This window comes from Clarias gariepinus, chromosome 1 (assembly GCF_024256425.1).
Source record: "Clarias gariepinus isolate MV-2021 ecotype Netherlands chromosome 1, CGAR_prim_01v2, whole genome shotgun sequence".
Taxonomy (NCBI): domain Eukaryota; kingdom Metazoa; phylum Chordata; class Actinopteri; order Siluriformes; family Clariidae; genus Clarias; species Clarias gariepinus.
The window spans coordinates 6,225,345-6,246,053 of NC_071100.1; the positions used below are offsets into that span (position 1 = coordinate 6,225,345).

Consider the following 20,709-nt stretch of genomic DNA (forward strand, 5'->3'; position numbering starts at 1 on the left):
AGGATACACTGGAAGGGCGTGAGGTCAGTTGTAGGTTGACGGAGTGAGTTTTGGGCATATTCAGCCCAACCAAGGAACTGGTTCCAGGAGTTCTGGTGGCCATGGCAGAAAGTGCGAAGGAAGCGGCCGATTTCTTGAATTTTGCACTTGGTCTGTCCATTTGTCTGCGGGTGATATCCAGAGGACAGGCTCACGGTCACACCTAGGAGTCGGAAGAAACCTCGCCAGACCCTTGATATGAATTGGGGACCAGATACGATATCTTCCGGGATGCCAAAGCAACGGAAGACCTTATTGAAAAGGAGTTCTGCAGTCTCCATTGGGGTTGGTAATCCTTGAAGAGAGATCAGTCGACATCCCTTTTTAAAAATCGGTCTACAATGATTAGTATGCAAGTACAGTGGGAGCTACGTCAAACAGCCGCTTGGAGCATGATAGGTCCATGACAAGACCGAGACAGGACCATGATCGATCCGTGCACGGAATGTGATCCCCTGCGATGACGTAGTTAACGATGCCCCGCCCCATAAACGCCCCCATGCGCTTTCTAAAAAGATAGTTGCAATGCTGTATAATTCCGCCAGATGGAGCATTGACTGCTTCAGTTAACTGCAGTGTCCAAGCAGCCGGTTACTATATTTAATATATATATAACATAACTTATGTCAACATAGTTTCATAAAAAGATGATGTGGTAAAAAAGAGGGATAAAAAACGATTCATAAAACAGATTTAAATCACTCAATACACAATCCATGATGCTTATGCTATTTTAATTAATGATTAAATTAATTAATAAAACTACTTATTGCAATATTTTTCACGACATCCTTAATAATACTTAAAGACTGTAACATCTGTAATTTATCTATACCAGTCGTTATAGGTACGGAATACAAATGCAGGCTATGTAAAGTATTTTACATTATGGTGTTTTTATCTATTTCCGTTTAATACACTGGTAGATAATATTTTACTGCAAAGTAAAGCTTGAAATTTAACTTCTGCTTGAGTTTGTTTTCGTTATATTTTTGATGTTTTCGCTGATGTTTTTTTCGCTGATAGTCAAAAATTGGCATAACAAATCGATTAATAACGCATAATATCTGGAACAAATATCTGTTCATACGGATCGGTATGTCTTTAGTCATTTAACCAGTATAACGTCCCCCATGAAAGATCTGATGGGACATTAATCACTTCTCACTACGGTGAATAGATGCGGCAGCAGAGACAGATTAAATCCCCATAAACATTCACACCTGAACACAATACTAACAGAACTGAACAGTTCCAGAGGATCAGCGCCTGTTATCAGGACCGGAATCACCTACAGGATACTACTGTAATTTTTACTGCTTATATATTTTTGGCATAGTTTCATTTGGTTTTACGCGATTTTATGTTTTATTTGTTTGTGTGTGTACGTGTGTGTGTGTGTGTGTGTGTGTGTGTGAGAGAGAGAGAGAGAGAGAGAGAGAGAGCGTGCGCGAGAGAGGGCTTATATTGTGATTTATCCAGGGTTACTAAAGCCTGGCTTACTACTACTAATAAAAAATATTTCAATGTAACCCATGGGTCTCAATCACAAAATCAGTCAACGCTGTAAACAGATGACAAGACAAATTATATAGGCTACCCAGAAACGTTAATTCGAACATTAAAAAAAAATAATAATAAAATAAAATAAATATATATATTGTAGCGTTTTTACGCCGAGAAGAATGCTGGAGAGACGAGTGAGCTTATTTGCTACCCAATGCAATGGCTGGGAGTACTTTATTTAGCACACAGCCGGTAATGGCACGAGCAGTACCTTCACTCAGGAGCCTACCTCTAATTCAGCGTCAGCCTGAACTAGAGCACATTTCACACGTCACACGCCTCAACACACACACAACAGGGCCGAAGTCACTAACCCAAACACCTTTCCCCATCATGGTGAACACACCGACATTCCCGCAAAGCATGCTGGTCGTCAGCCGCCGCCCCGCCCACGCCACACTGCCCCCACCCGAGCTGTGACCGTCCCTGGTCACCATGACGAAGTTTGTTTTGGAGGCGTGGAGGCGGTCGGCGCTGGCGGTGGGAACGCCGCCGTCCTTTGGCAGGTGAGGGATGAACGCGAACATAGTCCTGAGGCGGTCCAGCCTCCACAGAGTTCGATGTTTCATCGGCGTGCGGCTGGTAAGGCGCAAGACGGTCCCAGTGGAGCAAAACTCGTACCCGCCCCGCCAACCGCACCCGGTAGATGACATCGGAGAGCCGAGCTATTACCGCACAGGGGCCCACCCAGTGAGAGACACGCCCGGCCGAGAGCCCCCTCCTCCTCCTTCCGGAGGAACACACCCACACCTGCTCGCCAGCAGCAAAATCTCGCCCCTGGCTGTGAGTGTCCACGCCCATTCGCCCCATAGGTGCCCCCACCTGAAAGTCTTGCAGCAGTGCCCGCGAGCGCTGGGTGGGGCCCTTCTGCCTGGCGATGAGCGGTTCACAGTTCAGCTGTGAGGCCGGCGAGACCGGCGGAGCGACTGCGGGTGACGCTCTGGGAGACGCAGTAAGACGGCTGCATGCTGGCTCGGACGGCTGATCACCACCGGAGGACCTGGAGGACTGCACGGGGGGAACGTCCTGCGTCGAGGGTTCTACGTCGCGACGGCGCTCCACTTGCTCGCAGTACTGGCCACGCGCTTTGCTGCCCGGCCGGCGAGGTAAAGCGCCGGTGTTAGCGCGCAGATTTCCCGCTCGGTCTGCTACCGGAAGTTCCGCCCCCCGGGTGTGTGCTGCTAACCTGTCCGGCTGTGGTTTGGGTCCGAGCAACCTGGCTACCCCGAAGTTACCACGCAGAGTTCCGCTGGACAAATTCAGCAGCGCACCCCATCTCTCCAAAATATCCAACCCCAAAACGCAGTCCTCCTCGACGTCCCCCACAACGAACCCGTGGGAATAAGTTCGTCCACCCACCTGGACTCGCACTGTGCGACACGCCCTTACCTTCACGTAGCCCCCAGCAACGGTGCAGATGCTGAAGGCAGGATCAGGCCGTCCGCAAACACGCTTGCTTTGCCCCAGTAATCCAGAGCGCAGCAGCGAAACAGTGGAGCCGGTGTCCACGAGTGCCCGCAGTAAGACGCCATCCAGCACACAGTCGATGTAGAGCCCAGCGCGGCTTACCACGCGTCCTCCCGGCGCTAGTCTAGCGGCTGCTGGTGTACGCTGCCCCGTGCCTCGGCCTCGCCGCGAAACGTCGGAGAGTTGCTCGTTGCCTAGCCGCGACGGGTAGCCCTGTCCCCGGCTAGGTTCACGAACGGAGCGCCACTGAGCTGCAGGCGGTCGCTCGGCTCTTCCGCCGTGATGTACCGCCGATATGGGCTCAGCGCGCTCGGCCTCGCGCAGCGGCAGGTCGCTTTGCCGGCTAACGGCGCGCGGAGCTGTCTCTTGCTCCGGCGCTTGCGCTGCGCCACCCTCCGCCCCGAGATCCAGCGCCGGGATTTTCACCTCGCCGCTCCGCGTTGGTTGCCGTGGTGTGCTCGCTTTAGCGCCATCGGGAAAGCGCTTCTTCTTCGCGAGTAGTCGCTCCGCTACTCGGCGGCCCGCTTGAATTTTCAGTAGGTCTTCCGTTGTGCGCTCGAACCCGTTACTCTCCATCCCACTTCTGACACCAATGTAGCGTTTTTACGCCGAGAAGAATGCTGGAGAGACGAGTGAGCTTATTTGCTACCCAATGCAATGGCTGGGAGTACTTTATTTAGCACACAGCCGGTAATGGCACGAGCAGTACCTTCACTCAGGAGCCTACCTCTAATTCAGCGTCAGCCTGAACTAGAGCACATTTCACACGTCACACGCCTCAACACACACACAACAGGGCCGAAGTCACTAACCCAAACACCTTTCCCCATCATGGTGAACACACCGACATTCCCGCAAAGCATGCTGGTCGTCAGCCGCCGCCCCGCCCACGCCACAATATATATAAACATAAATATAAGATCGACTATTATTGTCAGGGTCAAGTTTACGGGGCTTCTCAGTCTTTCGTTAATTTTACTACTGACTCGAAACCAATGCGGCTTATTAAAGATGCACTGTTTTATTGGACATGACTGTTTTGTAATGTTCTGCAGAATAAACACTGTCTACGGTTCGAATATACTGTGAACGTCTCAAAGTCACGTCTCTAGATCCTTCTGCAGTAATGTTATCGTGGTGTAAATTATTAACGTATCGATGTATTTCACTTGCAGACAAAATAGACCATGTCTAGTAACGAAAGTAATGAATTTGTCACTACTCTTCTCTTACGCAGCACGGCTAAAAAGATAAGAAAAGTTACACCAATCCTGCCACGATGCTACCCTGTCCCAACACTGGCTGGGGAGATGAACTCCAAAACTATACCAAAACTCCAAAACTTACTATTATTTCATGAGATGAAATTAAGCTAGGATGAAGAGAACAGAAGTGAACTCCCCTCTGTGTAATATCTAAGTAGACACTTAGATCTACCTTCACACTTCAGTTTCCTGCAAACTGTGGGATCCATACAAACGTGTGTGCAGACCTTCTCAAATCTTAAAGAAGCAACGACAGTCTAAATGAAGACAGGACACAACAGTAAGTATCCATGACCAACAGTACCATGCTTCACTCGGTAATGATCGAAATTCCTTTTGATGATACGACAAATGTGCAGAGCTTACACTGCCATCCCATAAACTGGCACCTGAAAAAGGAACAATAGTATACAAGTAAGTACAAGTGTGACTGTTACTGTAAAGTCTACCAGACTGGTAAAATAGTACTCCCGTTAAAATACATACTTTTTGGACTAATAGTCTATTTCTATCTTTGATTCAATGGTTACACATTTAATACTTCTGTAACATTTAAAAAAGTTGACATTTACCTCCTGTTTTATCTCTATTCAACTTCTCTTCATTAGTGGTGTTGGTGCTGTGAAAGAGATATAGAAAATATATAACATGTTTCACACAAACACACAAAATCAATCAGTTTTAGTTTATTTTACTTACATATCAGAACATACATAACATTGTAAATATAAATATTTAAATTTCATATTACTTTCTCCCAATTCTAATTCTGAGAGAAATGTTGTATTTTCACTAAATCTTTATATTTCATAGCTTTAGTTATTAGTACAGTACTTAGCACTTTTATTTATAACATCTGCTGCTGCGTGCTCAGTGTTTAATCATGTTAAAAATACTCATATACAGTAACGGATAAAACAGAACCCGGACACTGCACCTCATTTCTGCTGTTTAAACCGGATTTGTTCTGAGTTTCCTCCTTAAAGTGTCGGAGTGACCGAGCAGACTCGCGGTTCAGTGTGTGAGGTGTGTAATGTTACACACGCGGTAATTATTTGAACATGTTAGTTTTATATCCTCGCCACAGTGGCAGTAGGCTGCGCAAAATCACCGCATTTGGCGGGAGAAATTCAAATATTGCGGCACAACCGCCGCCGTTTACACCGAGAAACCCGGAAAAAACCTGTTTACTCACCAGGATTTGTAAGGAATGTTCCAGAATGTTCCAGTTGCTTCATGTCCATTCTCACATCCTCACAGCCTTCTTGTCTCTGATGTTACACCAGACTTCCCATGAGCACTTGCACAGGGCAATTTACTCAATTATTTAAGTTTTTGTTGTTAAAAATAAAGAATATTGAGTTGGAATAATTTATAATTGTACTTCTTGAAACTAATCAGTACAATTACTCCATTAACAGATATTTTGATTGAAATGTATCAAAAAATATTAAGTGCATGTTAAAAATATAATTTAGTTAGTCAAATACTGATTTTTACTAGTGAAGTAAACTTACATTATAGTGTAAATTTAAGACAAAATGAATAATTGTTTTTTTTAGGCATTTATTTTGATTTGTCTAACTCAAACAATCATGTATGTGACTTTTAGAGATTTTATTAAGGTAACATAACTTTTTTATAACTGTGACATTTACAAGGCCACAGAATCATTTTTTAGAGTGACTGAACGCAACTGTGTTCACAAAACCGAGCGTAGGGAAAGAAAAACACTCGCTAACGCGTTTGAATGAAAAGGGGCGGCGGCTTTTCTTTGAAGATAGCGATTGCGTAATGGGGGTGGGGGTCTACACACCTCTGAACGTCTTTTGTCTTGTAAATGATTATCTTCGTTCACCTTCCAATCCCCCACAGCGCACACACTCTCTACACTGTTGCTATGTCTGTTGGGGCACTTGGTTATACAAAGCACTGTAATGTATGAAACACTTACTTCCTGGTTTGTTTTATTTTAAATATTGCTTTTTACCTTTTCCCGCAAAATAAACATTAAACATAAACAACATGTTATCATTGTGTAAATTATTAACATATTGGTGTCTTTTAATTAAGGACAAAAACAGACCCTGCGCTTGTGTTTAGGACTGATGCTGAACAGCTGTGTTCATAGGTTTAATCAATGATTTACAAGACAACAGTTAAAGCGGTTGTGGATGAGAGGTGTGTGTGTGTGTGCGCGCGCGCTCCGGCATTTCTCCGTTGCTTTAACACAAACATTTGGGCAGAGACAAGTAAGTCTGAAGTACCCCTCCCCCCCGCCAAACACACACACACACACACACACACACACACAGAGAGCAATTAGCACCATGTCACAGTCAGTATTCTCCACTGAGGTTTCTTACCTTCCACTCCTTCTAAGTTTGTCTTTGCTCTTTTAATGGAGTTCTTAAAAAAACCCAAAACTTTTATACTGAGAAAAAATTATTATGGGTCACATAGTCACAAACTAGCACAGATACATATGATCAAGTGTTTAACTGTTGTTTTAATTTGTTTCTATAACCAGTAATAATAATAATAATAATTATTATTATTATTATCATTATTATTAGCCTAAATCTTTGACTATTTAAAACAACGTCGGGTCCCATTTTTGCACATTGAAGTTGTTGGTTTAAGTAAATGTATTTTTAAATACACAAACAATCCCCCAACAATTAAAACACGCACACATGACTTTAAAAATAAAATTTATTCTTCCAAAACTAGTCAAAGGTAAAACAATAATTTGTATAAAACAGGTGAAAACATGTTAAATTTTTGCTTAAAGGTCATTAAAATACCCGGATAACACCAGCTGCTTATCAGTCTCTATCTGGTTCTTTTATATTAAAATATCATTAAAAAAATATATATTAAAGATGGAACTGTTTAATTCTTTGTTTCCCCCTAAAGTATCAGACGTTTTGCAATTCTATGTTCAGAATATACAGTAGACCTGACCAAACATCATTCTAAAGCTGTTGCACTGTGACGTCATCCCTCCTACAGCTCCCTCAACAGCTTGTTCAGGCTCCTCCAGTAGCTCCAAAAGGCCAACCGTCATCCGTCTGACCCCCCAATCCTCCAGGGCGGAGCTCTGATTAAAGAAAACAGGAGTATTTAGTGAAGACAAAGATAAATAAACTAAAATATAAAAGATATTAGTAAACCTACACCACAGAGTGTGTAAAATACTGTTTTGGGGAATTCTGGGATGTAAATAAACTGGGATAACTTTAACCCTTGAACTTTGTTAGTGTTAACCCCGGTCTGTCTGTATTATCGTCTGCATTAAATTAAAATGCGCTTTTCATACAAATAAGTTAAGCGATATAACACTCTTATATATTAGTTCATCTCTGAAGCCAAACTATAACTTCCCAAATACTGAAGCCCCCCTCACGCCCCCCCCCCACACACACACACACCTCCCCTCCCCCCCACTCCTTAACTGATGAACACTTCAGAGTTTTTATCCAGCTCGGTAACTAAGCGCTCGCGCTACCGCGCAAAGTCACGGCCAAACTGAGAAAAATATAAACCCGGTTATGAGCGTTTAGCTCGCGAGCTCATGTACATCTATCCTCAGCTTGTGTCCTTCATGAACTGCATCACATTATATTCACAGAAATAACCTGCAGATTAACTCTTACCCTAAGAATAAATAAATGCTAAATTTATCCAGACAGCACGCGGTCAGACTCTAAAGGCATTTTTATAGAGCACTAACACTCTTCATCCGGTAGTGCAGCTTTTGTAATAGGGGCATTAATAGTATTTTCGAAGCTTTAGTGTCTTTTTTAGTTAAAGAGGAGTGATTGTGAGTTTGTGACACTGACAGTAAGCTGTAATGTTAACTCCAGACTTGGTAAACAGATCATTAAGTTATCTAAAGTCACATCTGACCGCTGCTGGTGCTGCCGGTGATTTTCAAAACGGCCGGTAAAAAACTAAACTAAGAAATAAACTGTAAACTAATCCCAAACAAATTTTATAAATGAAAACACCACTTACCGCGAATAGTCCATTAAGCCGCCATCTTCATCTCTAGTGCAGTTTGGCAGCGTCAGTTCGGCCGGGGTGGGTTGTTAAAATCACGTGATTGCAACTCAGCAGCTAAACTGCTGGCTTGTGTTAATGTGTCCTTGAGAACGAAGCGCCATCTAGTGATGGAACCAGGACAATGCATAAATAGGGCTTGAATGGGCGTGTTTACTGTGAAATCTTGACACGCCTTTCTCGAAGAAAAAGGAGGGGGGATTACGGCGTGCATGGGGCAGCCGTACGCCATTCGTACGCAATTCACACTTCCGCGGCTATTTGGCGTGGCTCCATCTGTACTGTAGGTTCTTATGATCCGTCAGGACCGTGAACTGGTGTGCTGCCCCCTCCAGCCAGTGTCTCCACTTGTCGAGGGCCATCTTAATAGCTAACAACTTACGATCCCCGATGTCATAGTTGTTTTCCGCTGGGTTAAATTTCCTTGAAAAGAAGGCACATGGATGGAGCTTTGGTGGCCTCCCCTGCGTTTGGGAGAGAATTGCCCCTACTCCTGTTGTTGAGACGTCAACCTTCACCACGAATGGGAGCTTGGGATTGGGATGAACAATGATGGGTGCCGATATGAAGGAGTGTTTGAGTTGTTGGAAGGCACAGGTGGCCTCCGGGGTCCATTTTAACGATCTTGGTTTGCCACGTAACAGGGAGGTCAATGGACTAGTGGTGGTACTGTAATTCGCAATGAACCTTCTATAAAAATTCGCAAATCACAGAAATCGATGTAGTTCCTTTATGGTTGTGGGTTCGGGCCAGGTGGAAATGGTGGATACCTTCTCCTTGTCCATCCTTACTCTCCTTTGGTCTATGATGTATCCAAGAAACTTGACTGATGTTTTGTGGAACGTGCATTTTTCAGCTTTGAGAAAGAGTTTAAATTTCCATAGACGTTGGAGTACCCTAGTGACATGTTGATTGTGCTAGGGTTAGACTTGGATTCAGACTTGGAGAAGATGAGGATGTCATCAATGTAAACTATGATGAACTGATGGAGAAAGTCCTGGAGAATCTCGTGCATGAAGTTCTGGAAGATGGCAGGGGTGTTGACCAGGCCGTAGGGCATCACCAGATATTCGTAATGCCCTGTAGGTGTTACGAACGCCATCTTCCACTCATTCCGCCTCCGCGATGTACTCCTCCATGGCCCTTCTTTCGGGCAGTGAGAGCGGATAAATGCGTCCGTGGGGTAGTGGTTCTCCTGGACGTAGGTCGATAGCACAATCCCATGGTCGATATGGTGGTAATAGTGTGGCTCTTTTTGGGCAGAAGACGTCAGCAAAGGAGGACTGTCTCTCCAAGGGACTTTCGACTGATGTTGAATGTAGATCTATCATCTGGGGTTTTAACGGAAGACGGGGAAAACAGTTTGGAAAGCAGGTCTAGCCCCACTCGAGAACTTCCCCTGTAGCCCAAGAGAGGAAAGGATCATGCTTTATAAGCCAAGGGCGTCCTAAGATGATGTCGGCCGTGGACTCTTCCAATACCACAAATGTTACCCCCTCCTGATGAAATACCCCTACTTGAAGCGTGACAGGACCGGCATATAGACGTACGGATTTTCTGGACAGGGGTTTCCCAGTTATGGATTGTATTTGGAATAGTTTTTTTGTCTGAGTGGTTTTGATCTTGAGCTGTCTACACAGCTCCCTGGAGATGAAGTTTCCGGCTGATCCAGAGTCGAGGAGGGCAGCTACAGAGACAGTAACATGAGAAGCAGTAAGGTTCACACATGTAGTGAGGGGTTGCAATTTTTCGACATGAGAGGACAAAGCACTCACCACTTGACGAGGGGGACGAATGGGACATTCCAGCCTAAGGTGCCCTGCGCTACCACAGTACAAGCACAGATTCTGGGTCAGCCGTCTTTGTCTCTCTGCCGGTGAAATCCTACCCCTGTCCGGTTGCATGGGTTCCTCTTCGGGTTCAGGAAAACCAGGATTCACATGTCGTCCAAAGAGAGGGGATGTAGGGTTTCTCAGACAGGTGTGACAGGAAGTGATGCGTGTGGCACAACGGATGGAGAGTTGTATAAACTGCTCAATACCGATGGAATCATCATGAGTTGCCAGCGAAAGTCGCAGATTGGGCTCTAAACCGTGACGGTAGGTGGTGATGAAGGCCTGTTCATTCCACCCGCTGGCTGCTGCAAGGGTACGGAAACGTAAGGCATAATCTTGGATAGAAAGATTACTTGGGTTAGGTGATATGGTTGTTCTCCCGCTGATTCTTCATTGTCTGTGCGCTCAAACACCTCCCTAAAGTGTGCCTAAAAGAGTTCATACGATTTAGTCAGCGGTCCTGCTGCCGACCAGATTGCTTCCGCCCACTGCAATGCCTGTCTGGATAAAAGTAAAATCACATACGCGATCTTGGCTTGGCCATTTGGATAGCTGGCCGGTTGCATAGTGAAAGTCAGTGAGCACTGCAGTAAAAAACCCTTGCAGTTCCCCGCCAATCCAGAGAAGGGCGCTGGTCACGCCAGAGGACTAGGAACCGTGGGCGTCAAGGAAGCGCTGGAACCAAAAAACAATACCTAAGGGGTCATCTAGTCCCATTTTTCATAATTTAATATGACTCTTTAGGGTCCTAATGAAAATTTTGTAATATACTTTAATTAAATATTCTCAATGGTTGTGTAAAAAAAAAACTACTTTTGTTTGCAACTAGACAATCACCTTAATGCATTGTTTATTATAAACGACATTGTTTATACACTCCGCATTCATCGTGATTATTAGGATAGGCGATCTGCAAAGATTCATGGAAAAAGAAATGACACTCACCGAGCCTGGTGAAGATGAAGTAGGAACACGAAGCGTTGGTACAGATCTATTTTTCAGGAGCAGCTTCCTAGCAAAACCTGCTTTATATTGACCCTCGTTTATAAGGCAGTCTGGTGAAAAATGATTAGGGCAAACATGAACGCATTTAGGTAGATCGGCGGGGACGTTAGCTTCAAAAACAAAATTCAGCCACTGCGTCCCCAGCGGCTCAGATATCAGTAGCGAATGACGACTGCTGTGTTCGCTATTAGACCCAACAACTGTACACCACACTCGCTTAGGCGACATCTTGCTCTAGCGTCGAAACAATGGCCGACAGCTTTCTCCTCACTCGGCGCGGTTCTTTGCTAAAACACCGGTGTCAATCAACTATAGTGGGAGCGGCCTCTGTCGGTGTGACGTCACACCGACAGGCATTTGAGATTGGCCTAATTTCAGATGGGGCATCTTTTTTAAAAAAATTAAAAGAAAATCACTGGGCGGCTCTTTATCATTGTAGAGTGGTTGTGTAGACACTCTCCCAACACACATTTCAGTCCAAACAGCTTAAAAAAGTGCATGTAGGACCGTATGACCCCTTTAAACACTAGACCAAGAACTGCTAGTGACCACTGACCCAGGACATTTATTGGATGTTATTCCCTATCCTGTCACTCCCTTACCGTCTTTGTTAGTAAAAGCATAACAACAAAACATGGAAAAATGTTTGTGACTTACTAGTTAAATTTAAATTAGATCTTATTTGACTTATTTAGATTTTTGAAATTTCAAGAAGAGAGGCATTTCAACTATGTGGTAATATTTTTTTTTCTTATTGTGTAGCACTTATTTAAGCTTCATGAATATTTTGTAAGCACAGTAAGTATAAAACTGTGTTAAGTAGAAAGTAAGGTTAAATCTGCTCTGTGTAATTGTTTTTGTATGTTTACAGTGAAGTAGTGGCTGTTGTGTTAGAATTAACATTAGATGATATGTATATGTCAGTACTTGGTTAGAATTTGACCAAAAAAAACAAAAAACAAAAAAAAAAACAATATAAGATGATAAGATATTTAATCATGTATATTTTAGAAAATAGAAAATGTTTAAAATTCTTGACAGACAGCAACATATTCCAGCCCACATCTGGCCCATATCTATTCCTTCAAATCCACATCTGGCCCGGAGCTGGCTCAGTGCTGGTCCGGATAAGGTAAATTGTATCTGTGCCGGTAGTGGCCGATTGTGCCAAAAGACACCGGCCCAAGTCAGTTGTGCGGATCCGGAACACATGATTTTTGCTATCTGGGATTTTGTTTTGTTTTGTTTTTAAATAAATAAATATTAACTCAGTGAAAAAAAAAGAGAAAAATTTATTTGTTATTGTTGTTTATCTGAGATGTATTGGCCTAATATTAAGGCACGCTATGATCAGATATTTTTTATGGTTTTACACAAAAACACAGGATTTAAAGGGGAGTAATAACTTTTGCACATGACTTTACAAAGCTTATGCACATTTAATACAAAGTGGGACCATAAAGATTTTAACTGTTAATTAATATAAGTGAGAAATATTAAAGTGTTTTGTTTATGATAAAAACAGAGAAATGACTCAGTAAGTGTTTTAGTGAACATTTAAAAAGGCTTATTGTATTAATGTGGACATACAAGATGTGTAATGTTTATCTGTAGTTTCTTTGGAGAATGGCTGCCATCTAGTGGCCAAAATGTGTAACTGGGTAATAAATAAATATTCTAGAATGCGGGGGCGTGGCCTAATGATGTCACTCTGGTGAAACGAAAGTGAAGTGTGAATCCGTTATCTCATCAGGATTCATCAGGATTCAGCAGGACACAATCTCCAGTTTGAAGCTTCTCAGTCTTTCTTCAAGGAACTAAAATCACAGAGGCTAAACTGTAAGTGAGCAGGAAAAGTCAAATATATATATGTGTGTGTGTGTGTGTGTGTGTGTGTGTGTGTGTGTTACAGTGAGATATTCCCTATAATACATTTATCATTAATAATTTTAAACAAAATAAACTTTAAATAATTAAAATTAGTTAATTTATCTGCTTTTGATTTAAACACACAAATGAAACCAAAGACTAAATTCTTTGTCATTTATTACAATCTGTAATCATTGATACATTTCTGTAGTATGAAGGGAAATAAACACTTTAACACAGGCTTGTATAGAAAAGAAAGAATCAACTAGTAACTATACTTTTATAATCACATACACCATCCTTGATTATATTCCCATAAAAGCACAACACTGATTATTTTATTCCTTGTTTGTAATCAATATTATACATATGCAGTGTCAGTGTGTGTTGTAAGGATTAGAATGTGTAAAGTTTTCTAAAATCCACTCTCATCATGTCTCCTGTGTCAGTCATGGCTTCCTCCAGCAGTGTCCTGAGTGAAGATCAGCTCCAGTGCTCCATCTGTCTGGATGTGTTCACTGATCCAGTCTCTACTCCATGTGGACACAACTACTGTATGATCTGTCTCAAAGAGTTCTGGGACAGCAGTTCACACTGTCAGTGTCCAGTGTGTAAAACATCTTTTGCTAAAAGACCAGAGTTATGTGTGAATACGTTCATCTCTGGACTCGCTGCTCCATTTAAGAAGTCAGTTCAGGTGAAATCCAGCAGTGCTGCAGAAAAACCCACCCAATCTCTGGTGCTCTGTGAGATCTGCTGTGAAAAGAAATGTGCAGCTGTGAAGTCCTGCCTGACCTGTATGATCTCTTACTGCAAGACTCACCTGGAACCCCATGAGAGAGTGTCTTCATTAAAAAAACACAAACTGATGGATCCTATGGAGAACCTGGAGAACTGCATCTGCCAGAAACATGAGAGACCCCTAGAGCTGTTCTGTAGAGACGACCAGACGTGTGTGTGTCAGTTCTGTACTGAAGGAGACCACAGAACTCACAACACTGTTCCTTTAGAGGAGGAGATTAAAGAGAAGAAGGTGAGAGACTGTAACTTATTAATGGATAGTAAAAGTTTGCAAACTAATAAAATGCCATGACCAAGGGTTGATCATCTATATTTTTCTCAGACTGAGATAGAAAAGACACGAGCAGAAGTTCAGCAGATGATCCAGGAGCGACTGAAGAAGATTGAGGAAATCAAACACTCTGTCGAACTCAATAATGTGAGTCTCTTAAAGAACCTACAAAATAACTCCTTCATAACAACCACATTAGTGGAGTCCTGATACAATTAAATGAAATGAAATTTTTAGCTTAATTTGTCTCCTGTTAGAAAACCACAGAGAAGGAGAAAGCAGATGTTGTGGAGATCGTCAGTGCTCTGATGAGCTGCATTGAGAGAAGCCAGGCTGAGCTGCTTAAGGTGATGGAGGAGAAGCAGAAAGCAGCAGAGAGGCAGGCTGAAGAGTTCATTAAAGATCTGGAGCAGGAAATCACTGAGCTAAAGAGGAGAAACACTGAGCTGGAGCAGCTCTCACACACTGAGGATCACCTCCACCTCCTACAGGTCAGAGTCCCTCTGTTTCTCAATAGCAATGCAGCACATGACAGGACAGCAGTCCCCATGCTGAGGGATTTCTCCTCTCTCCTGCTGTACTGTAGATTTACCCGTCACTGTGCAGCCCTCCACACACCCAGGACTGGACTGATGTCACTATTAACTCTCGTCTGAGTGTGGAGACTGTGAGGAGAGCTCTGTCTCAGATTCAGGAGACTCTCAGTGAGGAAATGGAGAAGCTTGATGAGACTGGTCAGTACTTACTGATCTAAATGCTAAAATTCATAAAGACTCTGATAACAGAAATACCTGTTTCTATCACTGCTCGTGTGTGTTTTATTGTTAGGGCATTTTGTTGTAATTTACAATAATCATATGTTTTATTTCACCTTATAAAAATATGACTTTAATAATATTCTTAATTCTTAAACAGAGCTGAAGAGAATTAAACTATATGCAGGTTTGTGAACTCTTATTGATCACATGACTAAATATATATTTCTTCACTGTTACACACTGTACAATGATAAACCTGATGTTCGCTGTGTTTCTGTCTCTCAGTGGATGTGACTCTGGATCCTGATACAGCGAATCCTTATCTCATTCTGTCTGATGATGGGAAACAAGTTACACATGGAGACACAGAACAGAATCTCCCAGATAACCCAAAGAGGTTTGAGTATTATGCTGATGTCCTGGGAAAGAAGGGATTCTCCTCAGGGAGATTTTACTATGAGGTCCAGGTCAAAGGGAGTACCGAGTGGGAGTTAGGAGTGGCCAGAGAGTCAATTAAGAGGAAAGCGGAGATTACAGCCAGTTCTGAAGATGGAGTCTGGTGTGTGTGGCTGAGGAATAAGACTGACTATGAGGCTCCTTTTGTCTCCCTCTCTTTAAAACAGGCTCCTCAGAAGGTGGGGGTGTTTGTGGATTATGAGGAGGGTCTGATCTCCTTCTATGATGTTGATGCAAAATCTCATATCTACTCTTTCACTGGTCAGACTTTAACTGAAAAACTTTATCCATTCTTCAGCCCCTGTTCTAATGATGGAGGTAAAAATTCAGCACCACTGATTATCTGTCCTGTTAGTCAAATATAATATAAATTTTTGAATTTGAATTTCATTTTCTTTAAATCATTTCAGCATTGTGTAAAGTTGGTTCAGGTTTTAAAGCCAGTTAACCTCAATTGATTCATTCTTTCAATAAATATATACATTTTGCATTATATTGTTTTGAGCATGGTGATTGTCATAAATTTCTAAATTTATTATTTGTTTGTTTATTTGTATTGTATTTAGAATTTTGTGATCATCTTTAGTACATTATCTAGTCCTGTTTATACTGTAGTGAAACAATCACAGAAACAGCACAGATAAAAATTCATTGAATTTAAAACAAGTAAGTCATAATTATATACACACTGCACAGGACAGTTAGATTAGATTGATGCACAACTCACAGCGTGTATCATCTGTGAGAGAAATCTTAACACTTACATCTTTTTTATTGAGATTATCAAGCAGCATGTCACAACCAGTGGGAGCATGAACCACAGTGTATCAGTGACAAAACCTGGAACATTACTTTACTGTTTTAGGGAAACTGTCTCAAAGTCATCGCCATGTCAAATATATACAAACAGCATCAGCAAACAGGAGACACAATCATAAGTCAAAGGTCACAGACAGGGACAGACAGACACTTTTCACTTTACATCAAAGCCTTGGATTGCAAGTAACCTGATTGGAGTGTTTTGCAAGACGAGCAAACATTTTAAATAAATTTTAACTCTGTAAACTAATGAGGTGTTCAAATACGAGCATTATTGTGGATAATCCTCTCTCATGCTCGGTCTCAATGCGTGTGCGTCACTCATATAGTGTGTGTGCGCCCACGCTTATGTAAGTGAGAGTTAAGATTCAAGAAAAGCGCTTTATTGGCATGACAAATATAAAATATAAAGCATCAATCACTGTCGGCAAACTGGTATGTGTGTGTGTGTTTGTGTGTGTGTGTGTGTGTGTGGCTAACATGATTGTACTTAAACCATTTGAGGCAAATGCTTTAACTAATTGACAGAAGAAAAATACATTTGTTTAAATAGAGTCAACTTAAATTTAAAAAAGTAAAAATGCAATATTTAAACTCATACACACTTAATCAAGAAAATATTTTTTTTTCTTTAGCTAAGTAGAGTCAACTTAAATGCAAAATACTCAGATATTAATTAATTTACTTCAAATACACTTAATACCATATATGTAATAAAATAATTGGGATAGGAAAATTCCAGATCAGTTTGCATTTACTTTTGTCAATGAACACACAATGCAGTTTTTATTTTCATTTCATTGAAACACAGTGGCTGCCGGTCAATAATGGGCGCAGGGGCGCCGCCCCCTTAAAGTTAATAGCTCACTTCGATCCAAGTTTATCAATACCTGCTGAATGAAGATAAAAGTGTTTATCATGGACTTTGGGTACTTCAAGTGGATTGCATAGGTAAAGTCAAACAAGAGACACATAGCTTGAGGCAGGTTGGTGAGTGAATCCATTACAAGGCTGCCCTCTAGGATGATCTTCACTCTTGTGGGGTTCAGTTGTGGTGATGTAGGGCTTGTGGCTCTGTTGTTCTCATAGCAGAGAATTCCCACTGGAATGTCCAAGGATTCTCCATCATTAAGATTCTTTATTGTGTGAGAGACAAGACAATAAAGAAGAAATTCAGGTAAACTGCAATCTGTCAATATATGACTATATGCTCTTATGTTCACTGTTTTTTTTTATAATGTTGTGTAAAACAGGCCCTTTGACTTTTTCCATAATTTATGCAGTAATGTATTACCTCTTGATAACAGGAAAGGCACATTATCAGACAAATCAAGTTAAAATTAACTTAAATTCAATGAAACTTCTTCATAAATGCTTATTGCAATTACCCACCTTCCCAAATAATTTAAAGCATACAGTAAAATGGCAATGTTAAGTAAAAATATTAAGTAACTTACAATAATGATTAAAATAAAATTACTCACAGAGCTGCTCTTAAAGATCATAAATGCATCATCGCCAAAAATGACTTGAAGTCCCCTCAGCACAAAACATCTAATAATTCAATTCAATTCAATTCAATTTTATTTGTATAGCGCTTTTAGCAATTTTCATTGCCGCAAAGCAGCTTTACATAGTCAAAAGAATTATTTAGGTTTGTATGAAATGTGAATTTGTATGAATCAAAATGGTCAGTTTGTCCCTGGTGAGCAAGCCGAGGGCGACAGTGGCAAGGAAAAACTCCCTGAGATGGTAAGAGGAAGAAACCTTGAGAGGAACCAGACTCAACAGGGAACCCATCCTCATTTGGGTGAAACAGAAAGCAGTAAATGATCTGCATTTATACAGTGTGTAGGGTGGGAGGCAGTTCAGCTATAATAGCTGATGTTAATTGATGTTAATATGGAGTCCAGGTAGTTATTGAAGACCCAGGTAGACTTGTAAGAAGTTCCAGTCATGAACTATCGAACTGTCAAGTCCCCAGAGAAACAGTTGCCAACACCAGTCAAGGCCAGAACCATTTTCTAGGTAGAGAGAATCATTCCCAGACACCAGACGCATCCCAGAGAGACACACGGGGCATCCATGTGACGAGATCTTCAGCCAGAAGCGGGGCACCAGGATGGGTCAGACAGGTCCGGAGGGCAGAGGGAGTCTGGATCACTGGCAGCTCAGGAACGACATGTGTAGCTCGACAGAGAGAGAGAGAAAGAGTGAAAGGGGGGGACAGGAGGAGAGAGGAAAAAGAAAGAGGGGGGGGAGGAGAAGAAGAGGAGAGATGGCAGTTAGGTATGGTCACAGTCACACAATGTATAATGTGAATGTATATTAACTGTAGCGTGCAAGCAGAGACTCCGGCAGGACTAACTATGACAGCATAACTAAAAGGGAGGAGCCAGAAGGAAACACAAACATGAGGGCTTCCTGACATGTAAAGCAAACAATCACCTCACCATCAGCAAACCTGAGTGATCAATGAGAGTGAGGAAGACAGCATCCAAACATACCAGTTTACCATAATACTCTACGTCCATGAGTCCCCCAGATCTGCTCCTTTACCTATGGCAAATCTATTTATAAAAATGCTCGGCTAAATAAATAGGTTTTTAGCCTGGACTTAAACACTGAGACTGTGTCTGAGTCCCGAACACTATTTGGAAGACTATTCCATAACTTTGGGGCTTTGTAAGAAAAAGCTCTGCCCCCAGCTGTATTTTTCATAATACGCGGTACTGACAAGCAGCCTGCATCCTTTGATCGAAGTAGGCGTGGCGGATCGTAAGACACTAGCAGTTCGCTCAGGTACTGCGGCGCGAGACCATTTAATGCTTTATATGTCAAGAGTAGTATTTTAAAATCAATGCGAAATTTCACAGGGAGCCAATGGAGTGAAGATAAGATAGGGGTGATGTGCTCATATCTTCTGGTTCTGGTGAGGACTCTCGCTGCTGCATTTTGGACTAGCTGAAGCTTATTTATGCATCTAGCTGAACAACCAGACAGTAAGGCATTACAATAGTCCAACCTAGAGGTGATAAAAGCATGAACTAGTTTTTCTGCGTCGTTTAGCGACAATAAATTTCTTATTCTGGCAATATTTCTGAGGTGAAAGAATGCTATCCTGGTAATATTATCTACATGTGCTTCAAATGAAAGGCTGGAATCAATAATCACACCAAGGTCTTTCACTGTTGCATTTGATGGAACAGAAAGGCCATCTAAAGTTACGGTATGATCTAAAATTTTACTCCTAGCTGTATGCGGTCCTATGACTAGAACTTCTGTCTTATCCGGATTTAGCAGAAGGAAGTTAGTTAGCATCCAATTTCTTATGTCCTGCACACATTGCTCAATTTTAGTAAGCTGTTTTTTCTCATCAGGTTTTGCTGAGACATATAACTGTGTATCATCAGCATAACAATGAAAACTAATACCATGCTTACGGATTATGTTGCCCAGAGGAAGCATGTAAAGGGAAAAAAGCAGTGGACCTAAAACTGAACCCTGCGGAACGCCAAACTCCACTAGAGAACATGCAGAATAATCACCATTTAAGTCTACATACTGATAACGATGGGTCAGATAGGATCTGAGCCAGGAGAGGGCTGTACCCTTAATTCCCACTACATTTTCTAATCTGTGAAGAAGAATAGCGTGATCAACAGTGTCAAAAGCTGCACTGAGGTCAAGTAATACAAGCATAGTTACACAACCCTGATCAGAGGCCAATAGAATGTCATTTACTACTTTAACGAGCGCCGTCTCTGTACTGTGATGAGGCCTAAATCCTGACTGATACAGTTCATGTATGCCATTCCTATGTATATATGAGCATAGCTGCTCCGCTACTATCTTTTCCAGGATCTTAGAGATAAAGGGGAGGTTTGATATTGGTCTGTAACTGGACAGCTGACAGGGGTCGAGGTCAGGTTTCTTAATTATTGGTTTGATAACTGCTAATTTAAAAGATTTTGGAACATATCCAATGCTGAGTGAAGAATTAATTATTCTCAACAGGGGTTCTATTATTGCTGGTACTATCTGTTTAAGAAAATGTGTCGGTACAGGATCTAATATACAGGTTGATGAATTTGAAGAAGAGATGAGTGAAATTAGTTCATTCTCTTCAAGGGGAGTAAAGTATTCTAGGTTCTGGTCTGACATGGCTAGATTAACATCTGCATCAATTACATTGTTCGGTTTCAAAACCTCAATTTTATGCCTAATATTTACAATTTTATTATTAAAAAAGTTCATGAAGTCCTCACTATTGCATGATGTTGTTGTGGAGATTTCTGCAGTGGTCTTATTTCTGGTTAATTTGGCTACAGCATTAAATAAGAATCTAGGATTATTTTTATTTTCTTCTACACTGTAAACCCTAATGTTGTCTTTACTTATACAATCAAGTAATGTTGACTAAACATTACTTAAAATTTTGCATTTTGGACCCATTACTTAAAAATATAAGTTCATTTAACTTATTTACCATC

The 20,709-nt window shown here is 41.8% G+C and overlaps 2 protein-coding genes and 1 long non-coding RNA gene across 3 annotated transcripts in view; 2 read left to right on the plus strand and 1 right to left on the minus strand.

Moving 5' to 3' along the window:
* Positions 1–20,709, plus strand: part of LOC128530872 (E3 ubiquitin-protein ligase TRIM39-like) — a 68,991-nt gene that overhangs the window by 21,824 nt on the left and 26,458 nt on the right. The gene's annotated exons all lie outside the window — the stretch shown is intronic.
* On the minus strand, positions 4,643–5,598 carry LOC128530888 (uncharacterized). Its single transcript, XR_008361173.1, has 3 exons — positions 5,533–5,598; positions 4,910–4,956; positions 4,643–4,726 (listed from the first exon to the last, which is right to left on the minus strand). It is a non-coding gene; the product is annotated as an uncharacterized LOC128530888 (long non-coding RNA).
* On the plus strand, positions 13,548–15,823 carry LOC128530856 (E3 ubiquitin-protein ligase TRIM21-like). Its single transcript, XM_053504986.1, has 6 exons — positions 13,548–14,144; positions 14,235–14,330; positions 14,441–14,674; positions 14,770–14,917; positions 15,099–15,125; positions 15,227–15,823. The coding sequence occupies exons 1-6, from the start codon at positions 13,563–13,565 to the stop codon at positions 15,760–15,762; spliced, it is 1,623 nt and encodes a 540-aa protein (XP_053360961.1). The 5' UTR covers positions 13,548–13,562; the 3' UTR covers positions 15,763–15,823.

Excerpts from the sequence above, each read along its gene's own strand:
- LOC128530856 (XM_053504986.1), top strand. The coding sequence starts at position 13,563 with ATGGCTTCCTCCAGCAGTGTCCTGAGTGAAGATCAGCTCCAGTGCTCC. Across the intron at positions 14,145-14,234 it reads AGGAGATTAAAGAGAAGAAG|ACTGAGATAGAAAAGACACG; the intron begins GTGAGAGACTGT and ends TATTTTTCTCAG. Across the intron at positions 14,331-14,440 it reads ACTCTGTCGAACTCAATAAT|AAAACCACAGAGAAGGAGAA; the intron begins GTGAGTCTCTTA and ends GTCTCCTGTTAG.